This window comes from Pygocentrus nattereri, chromosome 25 (genome assembly GCF_015220715.1).
Source record: "Pygocentrus nattereri isolate fPygNat1 chromosome 25, fPygNat1.pri, whole genome shotgun sequence".
Lineage (NCBI taxonomy): Eukaryota > Metazoa > Chordata > Actinopteri > Characiformes > Serrasalmidae > Pygocentrus > Pygocentrus nattereri.
The window spans coordinates 11,483,175-11,505,739 of NC_051235.1; the positions used below are offsets into that span (position 1 = coordinate 11,483,175).

Consider the following 22,565-nt stretch of genomic DNA (forward strand, 5'->3'; position numbering starts at 1 on the left):
TTAATAGTAGTAGTTTTAATAGTAGTAGTAACTAGGAGTCCATGAGAAACAATGTAGGGTGGGCAGCTTGTCCAAGACAAGTGGTGGTAGGTGGGGCATGGGCAGTTGGTCTGAAGCATAATATCACAATATCATGACTACATTTTGATTTGTTTCAAATTGCCAACTGTTCTTTACATTGTATACATGTTTCATGAGGAATGGACCAATAAAAATGATCTGAAATTACCTGGAATATAACCAAGGTTGTGATATAATGGAAAACAAAGTTTGGGAATTCGTATTTAGAACACAGAAAATTAAGTATCTGTATTCAGGCCATGTTACATTTTGTGAAAAAAAGTATTCAGGATACAGAGACTTTTTACATTTTTAAGATAATACATTCAGAATACCCTCTATATTTTACCAAAAAAATGCATTCTTAAACAATGCTTGTTTATTAACTAACTTGTTTTGAAGTCGGTGCATGGCATATAAAAGCATACTCAAAAAGTGTCTTCTTTACAAACACTGACATCCTTGTTAAAGCTTAACTAGACTGATAAATCACTGTGATGAGTCAGTTGTTAACCTTAGAGTTATTCTTTTGAGGAATGATGGAATTGAACAGTCATGAAAGCTATGCCATACTAGCTTCATTCTATTAATTGTTAGCCACATTGGCATTTTAAGCTGAACTGTCTCTTTAAGATCAGGATAAAGAGTTTGGTCCACACAGATCTGAGGCCCAGTGCTGCTCTCTCTTCACCTCCACTCAACGCAGTGGGGAACATTTTCCAGGCATTGTTAAAGCTTAGTCTTATAGTAAATTACATTGTCAGTTGTGATTGAAAATCAACTTCAGTTATGGCCCACATGCAGTCCCTTCACCTCGTAAATCGTACTACTAATTAAAGAGAAACATGGCAACCCGCAGTCAGTAATCAATAGTGTAATGTGGCACAGCTGTGGAGATGGTTGGTGAAAAAGAGGGTCGTTATTGTGCTTGACTTGATTCCCTGTCTACTATGACATCTAAAGTTGATGCTATTTCACAGAGGAATGGAATGGAAAGGATTCGGATTGGTCCCAGGCTTTGCACAGTTACACACAGCATCTTACAGATGTTTTCAGCAGCCGTCCGTCATGTTTTGAGTCACGCCTGTGAGTAACAAACCTCCACTGTACATGGCCTGCTCCTGTGGTTTGGTACAAGAGAGAATGGCAGCCAAACGCAATTCCACACTGATGATTAAAAGAATGGACTGTTGCGATCTGAAAGAATAGCTCAGCCATACAGAATTGACCCGTCCATGCCTTGCCCACAAATACATAGCAGCTATTGCCAGCTTGGACAAGCTTTCCAGATTGTTGACAAAAATGTCATTCAGTGTAAAGCATTATTTTATTAAAAGGTGTTATTCAGTTGTCATAATGGCATTCCTGTCTAGGCAAGTTTTAAACCCCCGAAACCACCCAAACCCACCTCCTTCTGACCCTGCCCTTGCTTCTGAACCCTCACACCCGCCACCCCTTGCATTGCTGCACCTCCAACACAAAATACCTTCATGCAGCTATGGAGTACTAGGCTGAGATGGTCCATTACTGTGGTCTGTCTACCTTTTGTATACAAACATATCTCAGGCACTGCTGCTTTATCATGTTAGGTTCAAAGGGATTTTTGGCAGTATCCTGTAAAGCTTGTCACTCTTATTAGCTACGAAAAATGCCTTTGTGGCATAAAGGTCTATTAGCCTAACTGTTTGCAAAATGGTAATTGGTGGCTGTTCACTTTCATTCATTGTAAGCAGTATGTTTTGTTGATTTAACTATTGCTTTAAATAAAATGTGGTAATAGAACATGGGGATTGTGTGAACTGTGCACACTGTTTTACAGCAAATAGAGGCAAATTAGACCGCGTTTTACTCAGCAGGAGTTTTTTAGCGCTGTGATTTGACTTCAGCTCTTTTCTGTTGGCCTAGTGTTAGCTCATAGCTTGGCATAGGCCACATGCTGTTCTCCGTCTAATGAGAAGTTGCTCTTTTTTTGAATAATTAACCAAATATCCCATTTGCAAACCCTTTTGAAAGTTTAGAAAATTACCAGTGATGATAGTTATCACAAAAACAAAACCCCCAAAAGTGAGTGTGTATGTGTGTATGTGGGTGTGTGCCTTAGCCACATTGGGTCTTGCTGGAGAGTCTGTGCTGAGGGAAGGTCAGTAATCGTAGCTCCAGCCAGGTATGCAATCAGTCAGGAATGACTCGGCCGTGTTCGAATGCTGATTATGTTCATTTAGAGTGAAGTGGAGATAAATTAGTACCAGGTACTGTTTCAGAGGACAAGAAAGAGAGAGGGAAAGTTACAGAGAAGAGGTTCAGTGGAAAATGACTTGCATCATTTTTATTGACGTTTCTAACATTGTATGACATACTGTTATCTATAAAAATGTACAAAAGTACACTGCTGTTTTAATGTACTCCACCAAGTCAGAAACCACAAAAAAACATGTCTATTTGAGATTACTTAACAGATCGATGTGGTTTGAGGCTTGTGTTTGATGATTTAGTCATGCAGTTTATACAATGCTAATTGATGGGATATAAGTTTACCTTACTTGCTAGCTGCATTAGCCTCTTAGCTTTAGCCAAAAACAGAGAGAAACAAGCATACATTTGGGGTAAAGTTTTTTATTGAAAGTTTTTTTTCCCCACCAAATTATTCCTTTAAATCAAATTATGATTCCTTATGGTTTTTAACCCATGTTTTATCTGAGGAGGCAGTGTAATTTCAGTGATTACTGGCAAGGTCCATAACTGTAATCCAGTATGAATCTGCACAATCTAACAGATATAATTCTGGAGTGTAGAATAGCTCATGATTTGCTGAACCCAGAGCTCCCATTGCTAATGTTATAACAAAGCCTACTATTTGACACAGGCATGCACCATGTTGTTTTTGTTATTGAATGTTGTGCCTCTCACATAACAGTGATGTATACATTCAGGCTACGACCTTTCATTTCAGGCTGTCTGTGGTAATTTGAGGAAATTACACAGCTACTTTTTTCCGTGCAAACTGGCCAATCACATTCCTTATAGCTTACATAACACTGTCTCCTCTGGTAAAACTAATCCAGCTTGAACAGTGCTTAAAAGACACTTTGGCTGTGTGAAATTGGTATCACATGTGATGTCAGTTAACCTCTTGCTTTGCATTTAATTGAGGTTTTAATGCAAGACTCTGGATGCACTTTGTATCAGACAGGAGGCTTACACTGAAGTGCCTTTCATTTGGTCGTGATTACAGTGCATGCTTTTCTTATTTTATTGATGTTTAGGGGTATTGCTGGAATAGGTGTGCTCAGGCCAGCAAGCTCTCTTGTATTGGGACTTGTAGCAGTGAACAGGCGTCAGTGTAGCAGATCACGAGAGTGGAGAGTGCATGTGTATGTGTGCTAGGGTGACGTGGCAGGGTCAGTCCAGATTTATGAGTCTGGAGCCTGAGAGCTGTTCCTAATTACGGGAGACACACACCGGATTCGTGCACAGTGGTGTGCGGTTTCCTATGTACACACACATACACACACGAAACATACAGACATGCACACCCCTCTCTGGAAGAAACCATTAGTAGCAGGGAGTCATGAGTGCTGTTTTTCTCCTCATATCTCTCTCTCTCTCTCTCTCTCTCTCTCTCTCTCTCTCTCTCTCTCTGTGTCTCTCTCTCTCTCTCTCTACCTATAAAATGATAAATTGCTAAGTGACTCTAAGGGTGAAGTTATGTAAGGCAGAAATATTAAAGGCAGGTGGTGTGTAAGCTTTAATGTTTATTATTTCTCATTTAACTCCAGTCTGACCCCTCATGTCTGCACTCATGAACAACCCTCATGCCCTTTGTGACCCTTGTTCAGAGAGTGAAATAGAGGCCAGGGGTCAGTCAAGAATGAGCAGCAGGTTTGAGATGAACAAGAATGCACTTTTTTTAACGTGTTCCACGCCCTGAATACATAATTATTATATATTAAAGCAGGGCTTCCCTGCTCACAACACATCTGACTGAGCCCATCAGCTAATTAAAGGACATGCCAGTGTTTTTTTAAATAATCTCTATCTGCAGAATATGTCATGTCATGCATTAGCATGCATTAATTCTGTTAATACATTTCATTAAATTTCAGAAAGAACTGAAAAGCTGTTGACTTGAAACATGTTTGTAATAATGCTCCCCAGACAAAAAATTAGTTACCTTGCTTATTTAATATTGTAGTAACTTCAGGCACCTGCAGATGCCATTGCAGTGAATGTCTCATTCAATGTGTTGAAAATGGCTCAGAAAGCAGACGTTAATGATTGGCAGAAAGGAGTGATTGCATTTGGGCATGCCAGGAAGTAGCTGAATTTGCAGGTTTATTGAAGACATAACTGATGGACTGGGACCACTGGCATATTTCAAAGCTTGTGAATAAAAATCGCTTTGCTTCCAGGCTAGAATTACTACTAGACGTTCTTCCCAACCAATTTCTGAAAAAGCACTCTGCAGTGAATTGCATACCATGAACATATGGAGCAGAGTGGCACACAAGAGGTCTTTGCTCACAAAGTTCTGCCTGTGTATGAATAATGCTAGGCATCGAGTTCATCATAGACCTCATTTGAAGGCTTTAATGAGGACTGCGTGCAAGATGTGGTTCAAGCTGGAGGAGCTCTGTGATGTTCTTGGGGTGTTTTAATTCTGCGGAAATGGGTGCTTTGGTTGGGGTGACAAATTTGAACCACAGTGCCTACATTGAGCTGCTGGAGAACCACGTTTTGCTCACCTTCTTACAGAGGAGCATAACATTCTAACCCTGTATTCCAACATGATGATTCTTGCATTCACAGGGCTGCATGTGTGTCTGATTGGCATGATGAACATTCAGGAGCATTCACACATCTGGATTCTCAGGTTCATGCTAGCAGGATTAGATGCTTTAACGGATTTCGATTTATTACTAAGTGGACTTGTAAAGTCTATGGATATTGCAGATTCATACTGGGTTAAAATCGCATATCTAATTGGTAATCACTAAATCTACAGTACCTCTCAAGGTGAAACTAATTCGGCTTGAACTGTAATGTCATTAAAGGATTAAAACTGAAATGTAAAACTCTTATACCAGTTAATTACAAAAAAAAATACTGTAATGTCAGGGACAGGCGTGGTTGTATTCCTTTAACAAACCCTGCGTAGATGTGTTAGAGGAGGGAAAACATTTGAATGTGCAGGGTTTCTCCAATGCAGGATTGAAAGACATTGTGTTCAGGGAAAGCAGGAGATTTGAGTTTCATAGCTTCATCACTGCTAATGTGCATTTCGTCTGTTCTCCGCAGGGTATTTTGTGGTTTTAGAAATACCTGTCTCTCTCTCTCTGCCTCACCCTTTCCTCTTTCCTTTCTTCACTTCTTTTTCTCAGTAGGGAGCAGATTACTGGTATCACTGTCACTGTGCCTTTCAAACTGATGGTTTTGACAAGGCACGCTGCTGCTTTGATCAAATTTTTATTGAGACAAGCTCTGCTTGTTCAAGGGAGATGGTGTGTGCATCAGGGGGGAGGGTGGAGACCCTGATCAGGAGAGGTAACTGTCAGCAGGGGCTATTTCTCCCCTTAATCGCCATTAACACAACACAGCCTACTTACCATACACTCAGCATTGCAAATAAAGTTTTCTGTCTTTCTCGCTATTTTTACTCTTGCTGTTTCTTACTGATTCACCTCCATTCTCCTCCATTGAAGTTTTCTTTATTATTTTGCTCTTGCAGATGCTGCTGTTTTCATCAAAGACAAGCAGAGATGACTCACAATAAATAAAAGAGGCAGCTGGAAGAACTGCAAAATAGATTGCATGTTAATCACTAGCACAGTGTTTGAGCACTGCTTTACTGTTTTGTGTGTGTGAGAGTGTGTGTGTGTATCCTGACCAATTTCAGTTGTTCCCAGTAAGTGATTTGTGGGTGTTTTGGTGATACAGAGCATTCCGTTGATCGAACAAACAAATCATTATGGTCAGAATAACACAGACTGTTTTTAAACATTCTAAAATGTTTTTTTTCTTTTCTATTATGTTGTCAAAAGTTTGGAGACATCTTCCTTGGACTGTCATTGTTGTGGTTTACAATGCACAATTTCCCTGGAAATGATTTGCAGCTATTTAGACTAATTGTCTTATCTTTGATTCTAAAAAATAGCAATCGGCCACCAGTGACCTGTTTGTCCGATCAAACCTGCTGTGCTCCAGCTGTGTTTTGTGTGTATGTTTGTAAGTGTGTTTATGAGTGCATGACTCAAATAGCACCCTGTCCAGCAAAGATGGAGAGCAGGCTATACAGCAACCCCCTACTGAGGGAATGAGTGGATAAATGGTCCACTGGAGGTGTGTGTGTGTGTGTGTGTGTGTGTGTGTGTGTGTGTGTGTGTGTGTGTGTGTGTGTGTGTGTGTGTGTGTGTGTGACTGTGTGACTTTGTGAGAGAGAAAGAGAGAAACAACTATGGGTGTAGAAGCCAGATAATCCAGGACAGTCTCATTAATCAAACAGTCACTGATGGTAGTTCTTCAGAAATACCATCTCTCAGAACTAATCATGGTTTGGACTACCTCCAGGTTAAGTCTGGACAGGCTTTTCATGGGATTCGACTGACTACAGTTTGAACAACTCTGGGATGGTTTTAGAATTTAATTTGTATAGACTTTGGTTTGGAGTTGAGTTTGGACAATAAGTAGTTTGAATCTAGGGTTGCATTTACTTGGACTTTGGAGTTGAATTTGGATGAGTCATTGAATTTGTATGGAAATTTGTATGGAGGCATTGAATTTTAAATGGAAATTGTATGGATCTAGGCTGAATTTGTATTAGCTCTTGTTTGGATCTCTAGTTGTGTTTGTATGGACTCTTGGGTCTGGAATTTAATTTGTCTAAGCTCTTGTTTGGATGAACATTTCTTTGGATCTGGAGTTCTTTGAATGAGCTCTTGTTTGTCTCTGGGGTTGAATCTGTGTAGACTTTTGTTTGGATCTGGGTGTTGAATTTGTATGGTCTCTGGTTTGTATCTGGATTGAAGTTTGGATGGCAATGTTTTTGAACAACTCTTGGCTGCAGTGTTGGTTACTTGTTGAGCCTAACTGACATGGATAACAGATGCATGTATAAAGCTGAGAGGTGAGTGCCCTTCCAAGAGGAGCAGCCAGCTGGGATTAGTTTGCATTCTGTCAACAGTCTCTATTATGCAAACACAAATACACAAATTCATAGAAGGCAGTGGGATTGTGTTTTGTGAACTAAAGCTTTTGCCACTATGCATTCACAATAGCTTTTTTGGCCCAGTGAATAATGTTTGTGTTCAGTGAATTTTGGTGCATCTCTCTCTCTGTAAAACTGTTATTAATGTTTCCTTTTGTCTTTGTGTCTCCTGCAGGCCTGAAAAGAATGCTCTGAGCCTTGGCAGCCCAGGTAAATACTCCACAGTCCACATATACACACATCAACCTGCCATCCAAAAAAGGTAGTGAGCGCAAGAGAGATACATCCTCTCTAGTGTTTAGTAGCTGTGTAATGCCAAGTCAGTGTGTCAGATCTCCTCTCCCTCTTTTTCTCGGAGTGTGAAACGTGGTGCAGGCAGAATAAAAGCAGCTCTGTGGAGAGGCTTGGTTTGGGCCAATTGATTTCTAAAGCCAGTAAAGAGGAAGGTAGGTGTTGAGTGTCAAACGCTCACTCGCCCTCTCTTTAACGAGCCGCTGCCAAGCTGAGAGAAAGCCAGGTGCCAAAGCCCTGCTGTGTTCTTCTGCTGTCTTGCCGCTGGGGGAGAGAGAATGGAGAGAGAGAAGAAGGAAAGAACTCTCATGGCCTTCAAGGCTGAACCAGGCAGACCGAGGTTATCATCACTCATTGATTCGAATTAGCATTCCGTCATAGCACTTCCAAAAGCTTCCTGGCAGAAGCAGAAACGGAATACATTTGCTGAACCTGGCAACTCTGTACTCTCTTCTGAACCAAGAGGGAAAGTAGCCTCTCTAACTCGAGGAAGCATAGTTTTGAAGGCAGGATTGGAGCGGCATATCTTCAGATGCAGGCACAGACTGAGCCACATAGCCACATTAGCTCCAACATCCATGCTGGGATTTTTCCTATTTTTCCCTCTCAGTTTACGAAGCAAACACAGAGATTGGTGGATTAGGAGGGGTAATCTACACAGGGCATCCTGAAGCTTTGAACCTAGATTTAGCATACTGAGACACAAGCTGCAGAGGCAGCATTCCCTAATGTGATTACCACCGCTAATTAAAATCTTATTTGCCCCCACTCTGTTTCCAACCCTCTGCCTCCAGAACATTAAACAAATGCAAGTCTGCTTGTGAAATAGCTGAATAATTTACAAATGCACGTTTATGCATGCATGCATGCAAGTCAGGATTTGAATAATTGAGATGTCATGTGAGGTAATCATTAGTTAAGAAATTATTCCTGTCACAATGTATTCTCTTATTATTTTAGTATACATATTTTGCCCAGTCTCAGCAGTCCTCTTAAGAAAAAAATGCTTAGCTTCATGGCTAGCTTTAATAGGATAAATGTAATACAGTTTTCAGGGCTTACATCACTTAGTCATTCTAAGCTTCCAGGTTAATGTCAGGCTAAATTTGTTTACCTGCCATCATCAATTAGTTGTGGTTAGCCTTCTAAAATAGAGGTTAAATGAATGCAAAAATCAAAAATAAAAGTCTTTTTCTCCTATCTGTTCTCTGCTTGCAGTATCAGCAGACATGCTAATCGAGTGTGTGAAGAGCAGGGACAATCAGAAGGTAAGAAGAACCACAGAAAGCACATTCAGATCTCTGGAGGAGCAGAACTAATTGGAATAATAGGAATCATCAGTTTTCCCCATAGAAAATATATTCATAATGCTAATGCTAATCAACAGAATGACAGTCTTCAGCTCTAGCACCAGACACTTCAATTATCTACAATAGGTCTACTGGAGAAAAAAAGATACATAGATAGAGAGAAAAATGAGAACCTAAGATCATAGATAACTACTTATTAAATTTTATATCAGCATATTAATACTTAAAACAACACACAGCAAGCAATGATGACAGAGTGTGAAGGTGCTAAAGTATTTACATCCATGCAAATGCTATCCTTAAAATCATCATTATCCCCAACATTGTATCCAAGATTCATTCCTAAACTCTGTACTCCATGCTTCATTAAAAAATGTAGGCACAAGTAGTCACAAGGTGAAAGGCCCGGTTTTCAGTTCCTACTTATTTTTTTCCTTTATTTTCTTCATACCTTTCACTTTTGATTTCAGTGAGTGAAGTACATTCTCCCTAGGATTCTGGTTAGATGATTGACTTGGCCAGTGATGAACATTCCAATTTTGTTGACCCTGAAAAACACAGTTGCTTTAGCTGTATGTTTGAGGTCATTGGCCTGCCGCAAGGTAAAGCACCATCCATCTTAAGGCATTTGGGTGGATTTGAGCAGTCAGTTATGATGCTTTTATAAACTTGAGAATTCATCCCACTATTAACATTGGCAGTTACATCATCAATAAAAACAAGTGCTTTATTGGCACCCATTGCTGAACCACCATGCTTCCCAGATGGAGTGGCAAGCTTTTGATGAGATTTTTTTTTTCTTAACACTTTCTTCTTCAAATCACTTTGGTACAGGTTAGACTTGTCCATTTATCCCAGAAACCCACAGAGTTTCTATGTAATTTCCAACTATAATCTGGCTTGTTGAGACGTGATTTGTATTATGCGGTAAACTCTGTTAGGTCATGCTGTTCTTCTCTTCATGGTGGTCTATGACACATCTGTATCTACACCCTGGTGAATGTTCTTGATCTTGTCAACATTTGAACAGGGGTTTTCCTTCACAATTTTTAAAGTAGTACATCTACAACTGTGGTCTTCTTTTGTCTACCAGTTCATTTGCTGTTTGCTTAGGTCATCAGTACAATCTTGCTTAACTTCATTGCTATCAAAACATGTTCAATCCAGATTCAAATGTCCCATCTAGAACCATCTCGCTGGTAAATGAATGACGAAGCAGACTGTTGTCTAATCACATTTGGTTCATTAAAACACAGGACTGTATAAAACAGCATTTTATACAGGACTATATAAAATAGCATAAATAAACAGCAATTCCTACATGAATTACCTATATGAACATTAAATTGAACTGTATCTACTGTTTAAGTAACTTCATAGTCATAGTTTTACTTCACAGCCAATGACCTAGATAATAAAGCTAAAACAATTGTCCAACATGGTCAAAAACAAATTTCTAAATCATTACAGATTGCATTTCAGTTGAAATGTAAAATTTTGGGAGCTTAAACTGAAAACTCTGTTTTCACCCCCTTCTCAAAAATACCCTGAGCTTAAATGGTTAAGCTCATTGCTCATGTCCTACTGCCCCCCACTAAACTTTTTATAATGTCTTTTCTTATACATAAGAAAGGACATTATTTAGACATATAAAGCATTAGGCCAGTAACATACTTCAGACCAGCACACAGAAACTTCGAGCTACAGACACGGTTTTGAACATTGTTGCGCTCAAACATTTGTCACAACTATTCATAATGCAACGCAAGTGTGAGCTGCATTCTGAGTGTTACAGCAAAGGGCACTGTAGAGAAAGCCAAGCCTGTCCAAGTGATCCTGTACCATCAGCATGCTTTTTCTTCTGCCATAGCGAACGAGCGGTTGGGTCTCACACAGAAGTGTTTTGCTTACATAAACAAGTATGGTTCATTATCACCTTTTAATTCCAACAGAACAGGTAAAGAAGTTTTTCTACTGTCCATGTTCAGCTGTTGAGAATGACTTTAGATCTCGCTTTGATTTGTCCTGTGTCACCTTGTTGAGTACTGAGTGTTTTTACTGCCACAGGAACGTAAGAACACACAGTAAGTTTGCACAGAAGGGCTGTCTGTTTGCAATGCATTGATCGGGCACTCTCATTGTGATTGTGTTACACTCACCACTTCACTTTAAAATCATTTTGAAACATTTAAAGCAGTCCACTATTAAAACGTCACAATTTCCCTCAGATAAAAGGCTTCTGTGAGCCTTCTTACACGGGTTTATCCCTGCTTCATTCATCATTGAAGTGTGGACCTCCAGTCTTCACATTCTTCCTCTTAGTAGTGAGCCTAACCTGAATTATCATGGTTGCACTCCTACTGGAATTCACTCTGAGTTGAAAGCATTTCTTCTCACCACATAATAAAGCTCCCCTTCATCATTTCACTTATGAATTGAGACCCTAGTGGGTGAGCCATCAGAGACCTGCAGGTGGTAGGATGCAGAGAGGGAAGTGAAGTCTTAAGATATAAAAAGCAGAGAGAATATGAGCGCATGAAGCAAATTAGTTTTTACAGTGAATGTACTCACCCCACTGGTGTAAATCTTCCCTTGCAAAATGATATGCTTTTATTTTAGTCCTCCACTGACCTTGTCATTAAATGTCAAGTTTCTCTCAGCACGGAGGCGGAACCATGAAAATAAATAAATAAATAGATAAATAAATAAAAAGCATCTTGCGTGTGCCCTTGACCTTACACTAGGTCTTGGTTTCCATGGTAGTAAAGGAGGCTTTCCATTGAGTGTGACCTACTTACTCTTAATGACCCACTCAAGCCCTTTTCATCTACCCACAATACTGTGGTGCAGAGTGGCAAGCGTTAAGAGGGGTTTAAATGCTAATCAAGATGCTTCACCTGTGGCTAGATAAACTGCATGTAATGGCCCAGAACAGAGCCTGACTCTGCTCATCATGATTGGTGTACAGGTACTTATGACTCATGGAGCATTTGGCTCAAATCATAGGTCTTTCAAAGGGAGGGAATCCTCACGATAGCTCTGAAATCATTGTTGCGGTCTCCTGTAATAAATGACCAGCATCAACATTAGATGCACACCTGTGCACGCACACACACACACACACACACACACACATGCATACACACACACACCAGTGGCAGCTTCTGTGCCTGTAATCACTACACTAAGGAGTACAAAAAGTTCTCCATCACTGTGGATTAGACTCATCTCTTCAGCTCTGTCACAGCATTCATAATCCAACATGCTCTCTGCTTCCAAACGCACTTAGTATCAGTATCACTATCACCGTCAGGCCAGGAAAGAGAAAGCCCTTTGCTTTTAATCGGGCTGCTCTTATAGTGCTGGCAGGAGATTAAGCTGAACAGACCCATACAGTAATGTTGTGGCACTTTCATGTGTCTGTAGGATGTGTAAAGGAGTCTATGGAAGAGGAATCCTGGAGAAGCCTTGCACCAAAACAAAAGTGAAGTTTTTATGAGGTGCAGATGGGTTGTTAAAGGGTAGTACTATTGTTTTCATAGGCCTAATAATAAGGTCAAGTCAATAATAATAATAATACATTTAAAATGTTTGTTAATGGTGTGTATTGAGCTCTAAGCTTGACTTGAAAGATGGATATGAGTTCCATAGTTTAGAATCATAATAGATGAAAGAGGTCTCTCCATGTTTTCTGTATGTTACGAAAAGTATTCGCAGAAGGTCAGTATCCACAGAGCATGTATCCATCATATGCTGGAATCTAAACAGAGAGACATTCTATAATGTAAGTGGGTGCTAGGATATGTAGAGCCTTAAAAACTAGTAGTAGACTTTAAAATACATACTAAAGGATATAGGTACCCAGTGCAGTTCTTTTAAAATGGAAGTGATATGAGCTCTCTTTTTTTGTTTTAGTTAAGATGTGCGCTGCTGCATTTTGTACGAGTTGTAGAAGATGGATTGTTTTCTTAGGTAGTCCAGTAAAAAGAGCATTAGAGTAATCAACTCTGCTTATAACAAATGCATGAACAAGTTTATCTGCATTGCTTTGAAATAAAAAAGCCAAACTTTAGCAGTATTTCTTAATTGATAAAAAGCTACTTTAGTGACTGGTTTACATGTGGGATAAAGCTCAGAGAATGTGGTAAGAGCTCAGAGTCTAAGATTACACCCAGGTTTCGTACTTTAGGTTTGGTATACAAAGCTAAAGAACCAAGCTTCTCATAAAGCATTTTTCTCTGACTTTTAGTACAATGATCAGTATTTCAGTTTTTTCATGATTTAGTTGTATAAAATGTTGACATCCACAAAGAAATATTTGACACACATCTGGTAAGCCTGTCACCAGAGTCTTGATTGTCAATAAGAATGGAAATATATAATTGTGTGTCATCAGCCTAGCTATAAAAATCAATATTGTGTTTTCTAATAATATCACCTAGAGGTAACGTGCAAAGGCCCAGTTTAAGGCAAAGGCCCTAAAACTGAAACTTGTGGGCCTTCACAAGAAATGAATTAATTTATTTGAATGATTCTCCAGTGAAACCAAGAGCTGTCTCTTTCTCATCTTTAAATATTTAAACCGTTCTATGTGTCTGAGAGGTCTACCCACTATACAAGACAGTGGATTAGAATCTTGTTTGATGGTGTCAAAAAGGCCAATAAGGCCAAAACAGAAAGATCTTGTACATCAGCACTAAGGCTGACAACATGAACTGTCTCAGTCCTATGGTTAGAGCAAAAACCTAACTGAAACTTCTCAGATAACTTGATTGATATTAGATACACATTTGTTTGAAAACTTTGACTTTACTTAAAAAGACGAAGATGGATAAAGTCATTTACAGTACACAACTTCATATAACAAATGTAATATTGATAATTGGTAAAAAAAAAAAAAAAAACTAAAAAAAAACAAGCATGTGTCACTGTCAGTGCAATGTATGTTTTCTCACTCTTGCAGTTAACATGTATAGGAACGTCTCAGCTCTTCTAAATGTGCATGTGCATGTATGTGTACTAGGGATGCAATTTGGCAATTTTTGGCAGTTTTTTTATCAATAAGCAACAGCCAGTAGTTGGTGATTAATTATTAACCGGGAGGTCTCAAGGACACAACCTACAAAATATCAATTTTAATAGTTCCAGTTCTGAAATCTGATTGGGTGAGTGTTTGAAACCTTTATAAAACACAATATACATACACTTATGAGCACTCACGTCAACTGAATTCTGTATTAATGCACCAAAGTATTACAAAGTGTTCTTTATAAGGACCTTTAAAATGGTAGGTGGGGCCTGGCCTAATTGTTTACATGAATTAAACAGACCAAAACCATATTAAGCATACCCTATGTTAGAGCCAGTTCTTGCATTAACTGTCAGCTATAATATGCTCATGATTATATGACCAAAAACAAAAAGTGGAAGAGTGAAAGAGGAAATGACTGTTATATATAACGATGAGCTACTGAACATTCTAAAATTAAAGATTTAATGTTATATTTTCTACTTATTACTAACCTAGGTTAAAATGAACATAAATGCCATGAACAGGGCTAGCTTTGGCCTGTACCTCAGTAGCTCTGAAAATCACTGTTCACCGTTGGATCTCTATAATATTGTATTGAAATGATAAATCTGCAAAATCAGATTGAAACTGCTGTTTATTGGACATGAATGCAGTTACATTAACTTTTTTTGGTCAAACAATTTAGTTTTTTTTTTAACATTATGATTATGTGACAAAAAACTAAAAAATGGAAACATTGAGGTTAAGGATAAGGTTAAGTGTAGGCAAAGAAGTATTTAGATACAGTAATCAAATGTTTAGTGCAATTCTTCCACATGGGCTACTTAATAAATAATTGATTAATTAACAATTTTAAATTAGAAGTATGCAAATGAGAGCATGGAGTTTTTATGTGGCTTAAAACCATTCTGGTTAAAAATGATGCAGAAAAAGAATTCATTAATCTATCCTTGATGTGGCACATCACAGTGGCATTATGTTGCGTTATGTATCTTACACAGTATTGTATTGTGTCTCTACTGTGCAGCCCTGATGCGCTTTTGTGTATGTACATATGTTTACCTATTTATCTTGTCTCTCTAGCTGATGGAGCTACATAAGCAGGGAGCGGACCTGTGCATGCAGGATTCAGCAGGTCGCACTCTGCTTCACCATGCAGTGGATGTAGCCAGCAAAGAAATTGTCAAATACATCATTGATAACGGTGAGTCAAACTAATACATACAATCTAATATATTCTGTTCAGCAGTGTTCAGTCCCTTTCATACTTCATAGTTTACAAATTTCTGCAGTGAAACTTTCACACCTTGCACTGTCTTCTGGAGTCAATAGGCAATCAGCCTATTTCAGCATTACCTATAGGACATAACACCTAATACCATAGCAATAATAAAACTCTGGTAAACCTAATGTAGTGTGAAGAGAACTATTTTCACATTATATTGTATTTTGCACCTTTTATCGTGTCTTGGACATGAAGGATAATTTTTAAAAACATTTATTCTGCACTGCAGCTCTTTTGTTCAAGTCAAGCCAAATGACATTACATCACTGCCATGCCATTCTTTGTGGCTGAACCTCAGGAATGATGGAAAGGATGTCATATGAGGACACAAAGTCTCTGTCTCTTTCATATGAATTAATGCACAGATGTACTGTGCTTACATTAGGAGAGAATGTAGAAAATATCCTCATGCCAGTTGTTTCATCAGACTTTCTGACCTTGAGCTGAAATGCACCGAAATCAATTTGTTGATTTCAATACACACATAACGTCTCAATACATACAAACCTCATGACTAGCGTGATAAAACCTTGGAAATGAACGTAAAAGAGTAGCACTGAAGTATCTGTAGTGTCTAAGAAAAACTCACTTAAATATAGCCATCAGGAAAAGCTGAGGTGTAACCAGAATTCTAATTATACTATTATGCATGCTAGTTTAGCTACACCTGCATTAAATCATAGTGATTCAGATGTTAGTATCATGGCTCCAGTGGTTTGTAAACAACCTCTGTATTGGTAGCATATTTACATGCAGTGAGTTTAAAAACTTTATGCCTACCAACAGAATACAGTACACATACAGTATACAGTGCATAATATTGCAACATATTGTGTGCTTTTGCAAATAGCATCTCTAGAAGGTAGCAGAGGGCTTTCACAGCAAGAAACAAAAAAGGCAATATTAACCTTAGGATACCTATGACTTGGTAACAAACTTGTTTTTCCATTTTCAACAGCACCCACCGATATATTGGATGTGACAGAAAGAGAAAAGTAAGAACCACAGAGTCTTTTTCTGGACTTTCTGCTATATAGATCATCTCTTGCTTGATCCTGTCATAGTATTTTTGCCAGTTGGATTTTGAGCATTACTGAGTTGTAGTCTGTGAGTAGTACAGGCTAATGAAATACAGGACAATCTCAGCGCATAGCTTGCTTCTCTCTTCTATTTTCTGCAGTGATCATTCCGGCTGTCTAGCTGAACTCTATATCACTCTGTGTATTTTTTAGTGGTGAGACGGTGTTGCACAAGGCAGCCTCGATGTGTCAGAGGACGATCTGTCACTACTTGGTGGAGGCGGGTGCGTCTCTTATGAAGACAGACTTACAGGTGTGCAAGATTGCTAACTTTTAATTTAATTAATTTTAAGTTAATACTAATTCCTGTGGATGGTCAATATAATGCTTCATAATAGTCAAAGATATTTTTACTACACAATACATATGATCTTTTGCACCAGCAGTACTACATTGAAAATTCTATCAAAACATGTCAATGCATTTAAATTACAATATTTTTTTACAGTAGTGCTCACATGGATTCCCAGAATCTTCAGGATTCATACTCACAATCTCCTTTCAGTAGAGCAAAATATTAGACAGCTATGCCACTTGGGAGCCTCTTTTGAAAATAATTTTTAAGGAAGCATACAATTGTTCCGTGTTTTTTAAGTATTGTTGATGTTCACAATGTTCACAATATATGCAGAATAGCATTTCATAATGAAATTTATCATGATAATAGAATCACATGTTCATATTAAGGGGCAGTCATGGGCTGGAGGTTAGGGATCCAGCCTCGTGACACGAAAGTCGCCGCTTCGATCCCCAGAGCTGACAGCACATGACTGAGGTGTCCTTGAGCAAGACACCTAACCCCCAACTGCTCCCCAGGCGCTGCGGATTGGCCTGCCCACCGCTCCGGGCAAGTGTGCTCACTGCCCCCTAGTGTGTGTGTGCTCACTAGTGTGTATGTGGTGTTTCACTTCACGGATGGGTTAAATGCGGAGGTGAAATTTCCCCATTGTGGGACTAATAAGGGTCACTTAATCTAATCTAATCTAATATCGCCCACACCACTAGCTCCCATGGACATGTCTACTATAAAAACAAAAAAAAGACAAATGACATTTTTTTCACTGCTCAGTTACAGGATTCTTGTGCACCAGAAAACTAGAACTGTGTTTTTTCTGTTGGCCACCAGTCCAGTACCAAAGGTCCACTTTTATGGTTTTGGGTACATTTTTAAAATTGGTATGAACAGGACCTAATGGTACTCCAGGTGTCATGCTGGAACAGAAAGGGTCTGATGTTCTTTTTTCTCATTGGTAACTCTTGAAACTGAAGCCAGTGAAAGATCAGCAAATTCTTTACTGTTCTAGGTGAAGATATAGTTACAAAACAGTATAAGTGCACCAAAATGTCACCTTGAATTGTATGTTGATGTATCAGTAGCTATTTGTAGAATAATTACTTTAAAGAATTTGCTAAGCTAGTTAGGAAGCGAACACTGACCCTTATGCTGTTATCATTTTTGCTAGCCTCCATAGATTGTGTTTCTGCTCAAGTTTTCAGTCCAGCTTTGCTTGACACTATGCATGATACTGTGTAATTGTAGACATTTGTGGGTTGGGGGCATGCAGAATGGTACAGTGTATTGTTTATTATCAGCCAATCAGTTATCTGTAATGGTCAAACAAGGCAGCTAATAACCAAATTGAGTTGAATAAAATGACCAATGCTACATTTAAATTAATCGACAGTTTCTCTAGCAGATGGAAAACAAACTAGAACTCGAACCGTAAGTTCGAATGGTTCCCGTTAGGGCTCACTACTTGCTTTTGAATGTGGGCTGGGAAAACACCCAGAGTGAACATCTTTTATTGGTGCTGTCCTACTTTTCCACAGATCTATGGTATATAACCTGAGAACCTAAGTGAAATCTGTTTTGGAGCTCTGGATGGAAGCGATTTTCTAATCATCCTCTTAAAGTTTCCAATGTGCGTCACTGGTTTGGCACAATGACTGTTGGGGGAAAAAACTGCTTTTGCGCGAAGCCTATAATTTTGGTGCTGTTTCTAGGCTTGTCTGACAGGGAGGGCACTGATATGCCTTCCAGGCTTCAGCTGGTAGCCACTCTGACTCTCCGTTTGGCTCTCTGAGTCAGCTCCTGAGATCTGAGTCAGCATTCACTCGTGACAGATGGGATCAGTTTCTATCATCTGGCCTGGCAGCCCTCACTTTTCCTTAAGCAGAGCAGCTGACTCTGACCTGACTTCTCAACCCACCTACCATCACCACCTTAAACAGGCCCTAAATACCATAAACACCAGCTACTCATTACTGCATCAAATCATTAAAACAAAATTATTACTCTGCCTCGCATTTTCTCTGGGTCTCTCTCTCTCTCTCTCTCTCTCTCTCTCTCTCTCTCTCTCTCTCTCTTCCTCTCTCTCTATCTTCCTCTGTCTTAGCTTGGAGATAATGAACATTCCACGTGTTCTTTCATACCTGTGTTACTGCCATTATGTCTTTTTTTGGTTCTTTATCAGTTATAGAGCATCGGCACTAGTTTTTGAAAGCTCCATAAAACAATAGGTAGGATTGTGGTCTGCAAGTTGAAGAGCTTTTCTGTCTGAATTTGCTGTGATTCTTTTTTGCTTATTTGAATGGAAGCTCTCCTATGTGATTTTTTTTCCCCTCATTGTGAATGTTCTCCATTGTTTGCCACACATCCTTGTTATTCCAGAGTAGACTTTTTACCTGAAAAACCGATAAGCAGAAAGAGGGAACTGTATGTAACTCAGCTGTAGCCACTCTGTTTCAGCACACAAAGGCAATCGCGTTTGTAGTGCGCAACAAAGAAAGTGCCGGGCCGACACTGGGGCAGGTTTGTGCTTTGAGCGGAAGAGTCCAGAGCGTTCTGCCTTTCAACAGGCCTGCCTACGTTAGCACTTAGAGCCATTCAGTGGCTCTGGTACTACCCTCATGGACAATAATGCAGAGAGGACCGGGGAAGTCTGTATCTGAGTGATTCTGCTCAAAGCCTTCCCTCTAGAGCAGTGGTTCATAAACCTAAATAAGAACTTATTCACCCCTAGACAGATTGTGTTTTGGTTTTGGCTCAGAGCACATCTGATATACTGGCTGGGTTGTTAAGCTTTATTCCACACGTTCTCAGCTCCAGACTTGGGAAAACCATGCAGTGCCATTTTCTCTGTTGTAGCCAAGTTTAACTTATGCTTACTGTGTACTTCATTACACACGCTTATTTTGATGTTATACCTTGTAGGTGTTCAGTTAGAGACTGTAGTTCATCTTGTTTTAATGCAAAACTTGACACTTAAGTGTGTAAAAAAAAAAAAATTCGAGCATTACTGCTGTGCCTGATGCGTTCATTTCAGCACAGGAAACTAATAACATGCCAGTACTGCACTATATGGACCAAAGTACTGAGACACACTTCATAATCTTTGAATTTAGATGTTTTACCACAGGTGTATAAAATCAACACCTAGCCATGCTGTCTGCCTTTACAAACATTTGTGAAAGAGTAAGTCATTCTAAAGAGCTCACTGATTTAAGCGAAGTACTGTAACAGGATATTCTAACAAGTCAGTTTGCAAAAATTCTTCCCTCCTAGATTCCATGAACATCTGTGAGGGGTATTATTGAAAAGTGGAAGCATTTAGGAACCACAGCAACTCAGCCACAATGTGACACACCATGTGAAGTTACAGAGGGGGTTTGCCGAGTTCTGAGGCACCTAGTGCACAAAAGTCGCCAAAAGTGTTTTCCTGCCTCACTCTAGTGTGCCATCTGTAAATTTTGGTGGAGGAAGGATAATGGGTTGTTTTTCAGAGGTTGGCCTAGACCCCTTAGTTCCAGTAGAGGGAAATCTTAATATTTCAGCATACTGAGACATTTTGGACAATTGTATGCTTCCAACTTTGTGGGAACAGTTTGGGGAAGACCCTTTTCTGTTCCAGCATGACTGTGCACCAGTGCACAAACCAAGGTCCATAAAGGCATAGCTGGGTGAGTTTAGTGGACAAGAACTTGACTGGTCCACACAGAACCCTGACCTCAACCCCAGCAAACACCTTTGGGATGAATTAGAACAGAGATTGAGAGCCGGTGTCTCACCTCACAAATGCTGTTCTGGATTAATGGGCAAATATTCCCTCTGACACACTCAAAAATATTGTAGAAAGTATCTCTTTCTACAAGCAGAAAGCTTAATGCCTATGGACTTGGAATGTGATTTCATAAAAGCTTGTGTAAGTGTATTGTGAAGGTGTTCCAATACTTTTGTCCATAAAGTGTATGTTAGTAGTGTCACTGCTGTGCTGAGAATAATCCACCAAATAATGTCTAGTTCCAAATATCTTCCACTATCTGCTCATCAGTGTTCCTATGGTGGTCCTTTGTTAAAGAGGGGACAGATAAACATGTTTAGCAGCAGATGGCCTTTCAGTAACTAAACCTAGAAAGTGCACCTAAAAGTTCTTCATGCCTGAAAAATGGCCAGTGAGTGTAGGAACAAAGGTGTACCTGTTAAGCTGGCGATTTGATGGTGGATGTTTTGAATCAGGTGTGGTAGTGCAGCGTAAATGTTAAGTTTCATAACGTAGTATACAATGACCTTTGTAACTAGAGCAAAAAATGCTGACATAAAGTGCATAGATGCAGGCATCACCATGTATTTGAAGTAAACAGCCCAAAACAGTATTCAACATATCCTATATACAAACACGGTTTTGTTTAAATGGAACAGTTCATAATCATATGACCAAACGCTAAAGCATTGACAAAATGACTGTAATATATAATGATGAACTCCTGAAAGTTCTGTATTTTAAAGTTCTGAAGATATATTTTCTTTTCTTTACTAGCCCAAGTTAAAAAAAATGTAAATGCCATGACTAGGGCCACTTTTGCCACAGTATACCTTAACAGCTCTTGAAACAGTCTTTTGTGCAGTTTTGCCCAGCCATATGTGGTTTCCACACACCACCATGCATTACTCTTTCTCTCAAAGAATGTGGATAAGAAGAATTGTCTGTTTTATCACTTGCAGACATTTAGTTTTGATATGATACACTGTCGGGCATGTGCTATTGTCCTCTGGAAAAGTGGTCCCAAAACAGCACTATTTTTAGCTGCATTCATAATTTTCCTACTAGCTATATCTAGTTCAACCAGTTGCTTACTGCCCCCCCATGCATACAATTCAAAATCACCCCTCAACTTAAATGACAAACTTGTCTGTTCAGCTACGAACTGTTGAATTTTAGAAATCAAATTAATAAACACCTTTTAACCAATAGCATTGGTCAAACAATTGTTTGTCAGGTAATGGTTAATTAGTTAATAATTTACATCCCTAGCATAGTGTGTGTTCTTCACACTCATGGCATCTTATGTCTAGGATCTATGTTGACACTAGTCTGCCACAGATTAGAATAATTTACACCCAGCAAGACTTGTATGATGATGCTTGTATGATCTTCCCAGCTTACACCAATTTGCATTTAATATAGAAAGAGCTCATATAAAGCAAAAATACAGCTGTTTGTAATCAGCATTTGTTTGCAAGAATATGTGGAAGTAGCATTATAAAGGGTTCCAGATTCTAAACTGCTGGATGAGACTTCTATTCAAGAGTCTCATTACTAAACAATGTCTCACTAGCTGCAGGGACAAATTAAACGTGATGTGGAGGGAAGGGGGAGCCAGGCGGCTGGATAAGCAATAGAGGAATAGATGTTGTGCCAGACAGTGTGGTGAATCACATGTTTTCAAGAAGTCTCAAATAATTCACCAGACAGCATGTTCTCATCAAGAAGTCCTTCAGAGAAAATGTTGATTCTGATGTGCTGTGCAGCTTAAGGATGTGTTTGTTTTGTCCAATTGCATTTTTGACAGCTCAATTTCACTGCCATCAATAGACCTACAATAGTCTCTTGTAAATCTGTTGAGAAGAGAGGATTTAACGTCTGATGTAAATGTAAAAATATTTTTGGAATGTTTTCCAGGCCAAAGCAGCAGTGGAAGTTTAGAATGTTATCTGATCTGTAATAGGGCTGCATGCTATGGACAAAATGCTACAGAATGCGACTGCTGTATACCTGGTAATATATAAAAATGCATTGGCAAATTAACAATGTGTCATGGTGCAGACCTGACTGACCTGAATTACACTATTTCCAAAAGTATTCTCTCATCTGTCTTCACATACATATGAACTTGAGTGACATCCCATTCTTAATGCATAGGGTTTAATATGATGTTGGGCCACCCTTTGCAACTATAACAGCTTCAGCTCTTCTGGAAAGCCTTTCCACAAGGTTTAGGAGTGTGTTTATGGGAATTTTTGACCATT

General features: G+C 39.1%; 1 protein-coding gene across 7 annotated transcripts in view; it reads left to right on the forward strand.

Annotated features, from left to right (window-relative positions):
- The window catches only part of dgkza (diacylglycerol kinase, zeta a), a 224,026-nt gene that overhangs the window by 195,426 nt on the left and 6,035 nt on the right, over window positions 1-22,565 (forward strand). For all 7 annotated transcript variants that reach the window (XM_037534510.1, XM_017709577.2, XM_037534507.1 and 4 more), the window contains 5 exons: window positions 7,437-7,471; window positions 8,771-8,820; window positions 14,978-15,098; window positions 16,138-16,174; window positions 16,412-16,511. In XM_037534510.1, the coding sequence (XP_037390407.1) occupies window positions 7,437-7,471; window positions 8,771-8,820; window positions 14,978-15,098; window positions 16,138-16,174; window positions 16,412-16,511 (343 nt within the window). The remainder of the gene's footprint in view (window positions 1-7,436; window positions 7,472-8,770; window positions 8,821-14,977; window positions 15,099-16,137; window positions 16,175-16,411; window positions 16,512-22,565) is intronic.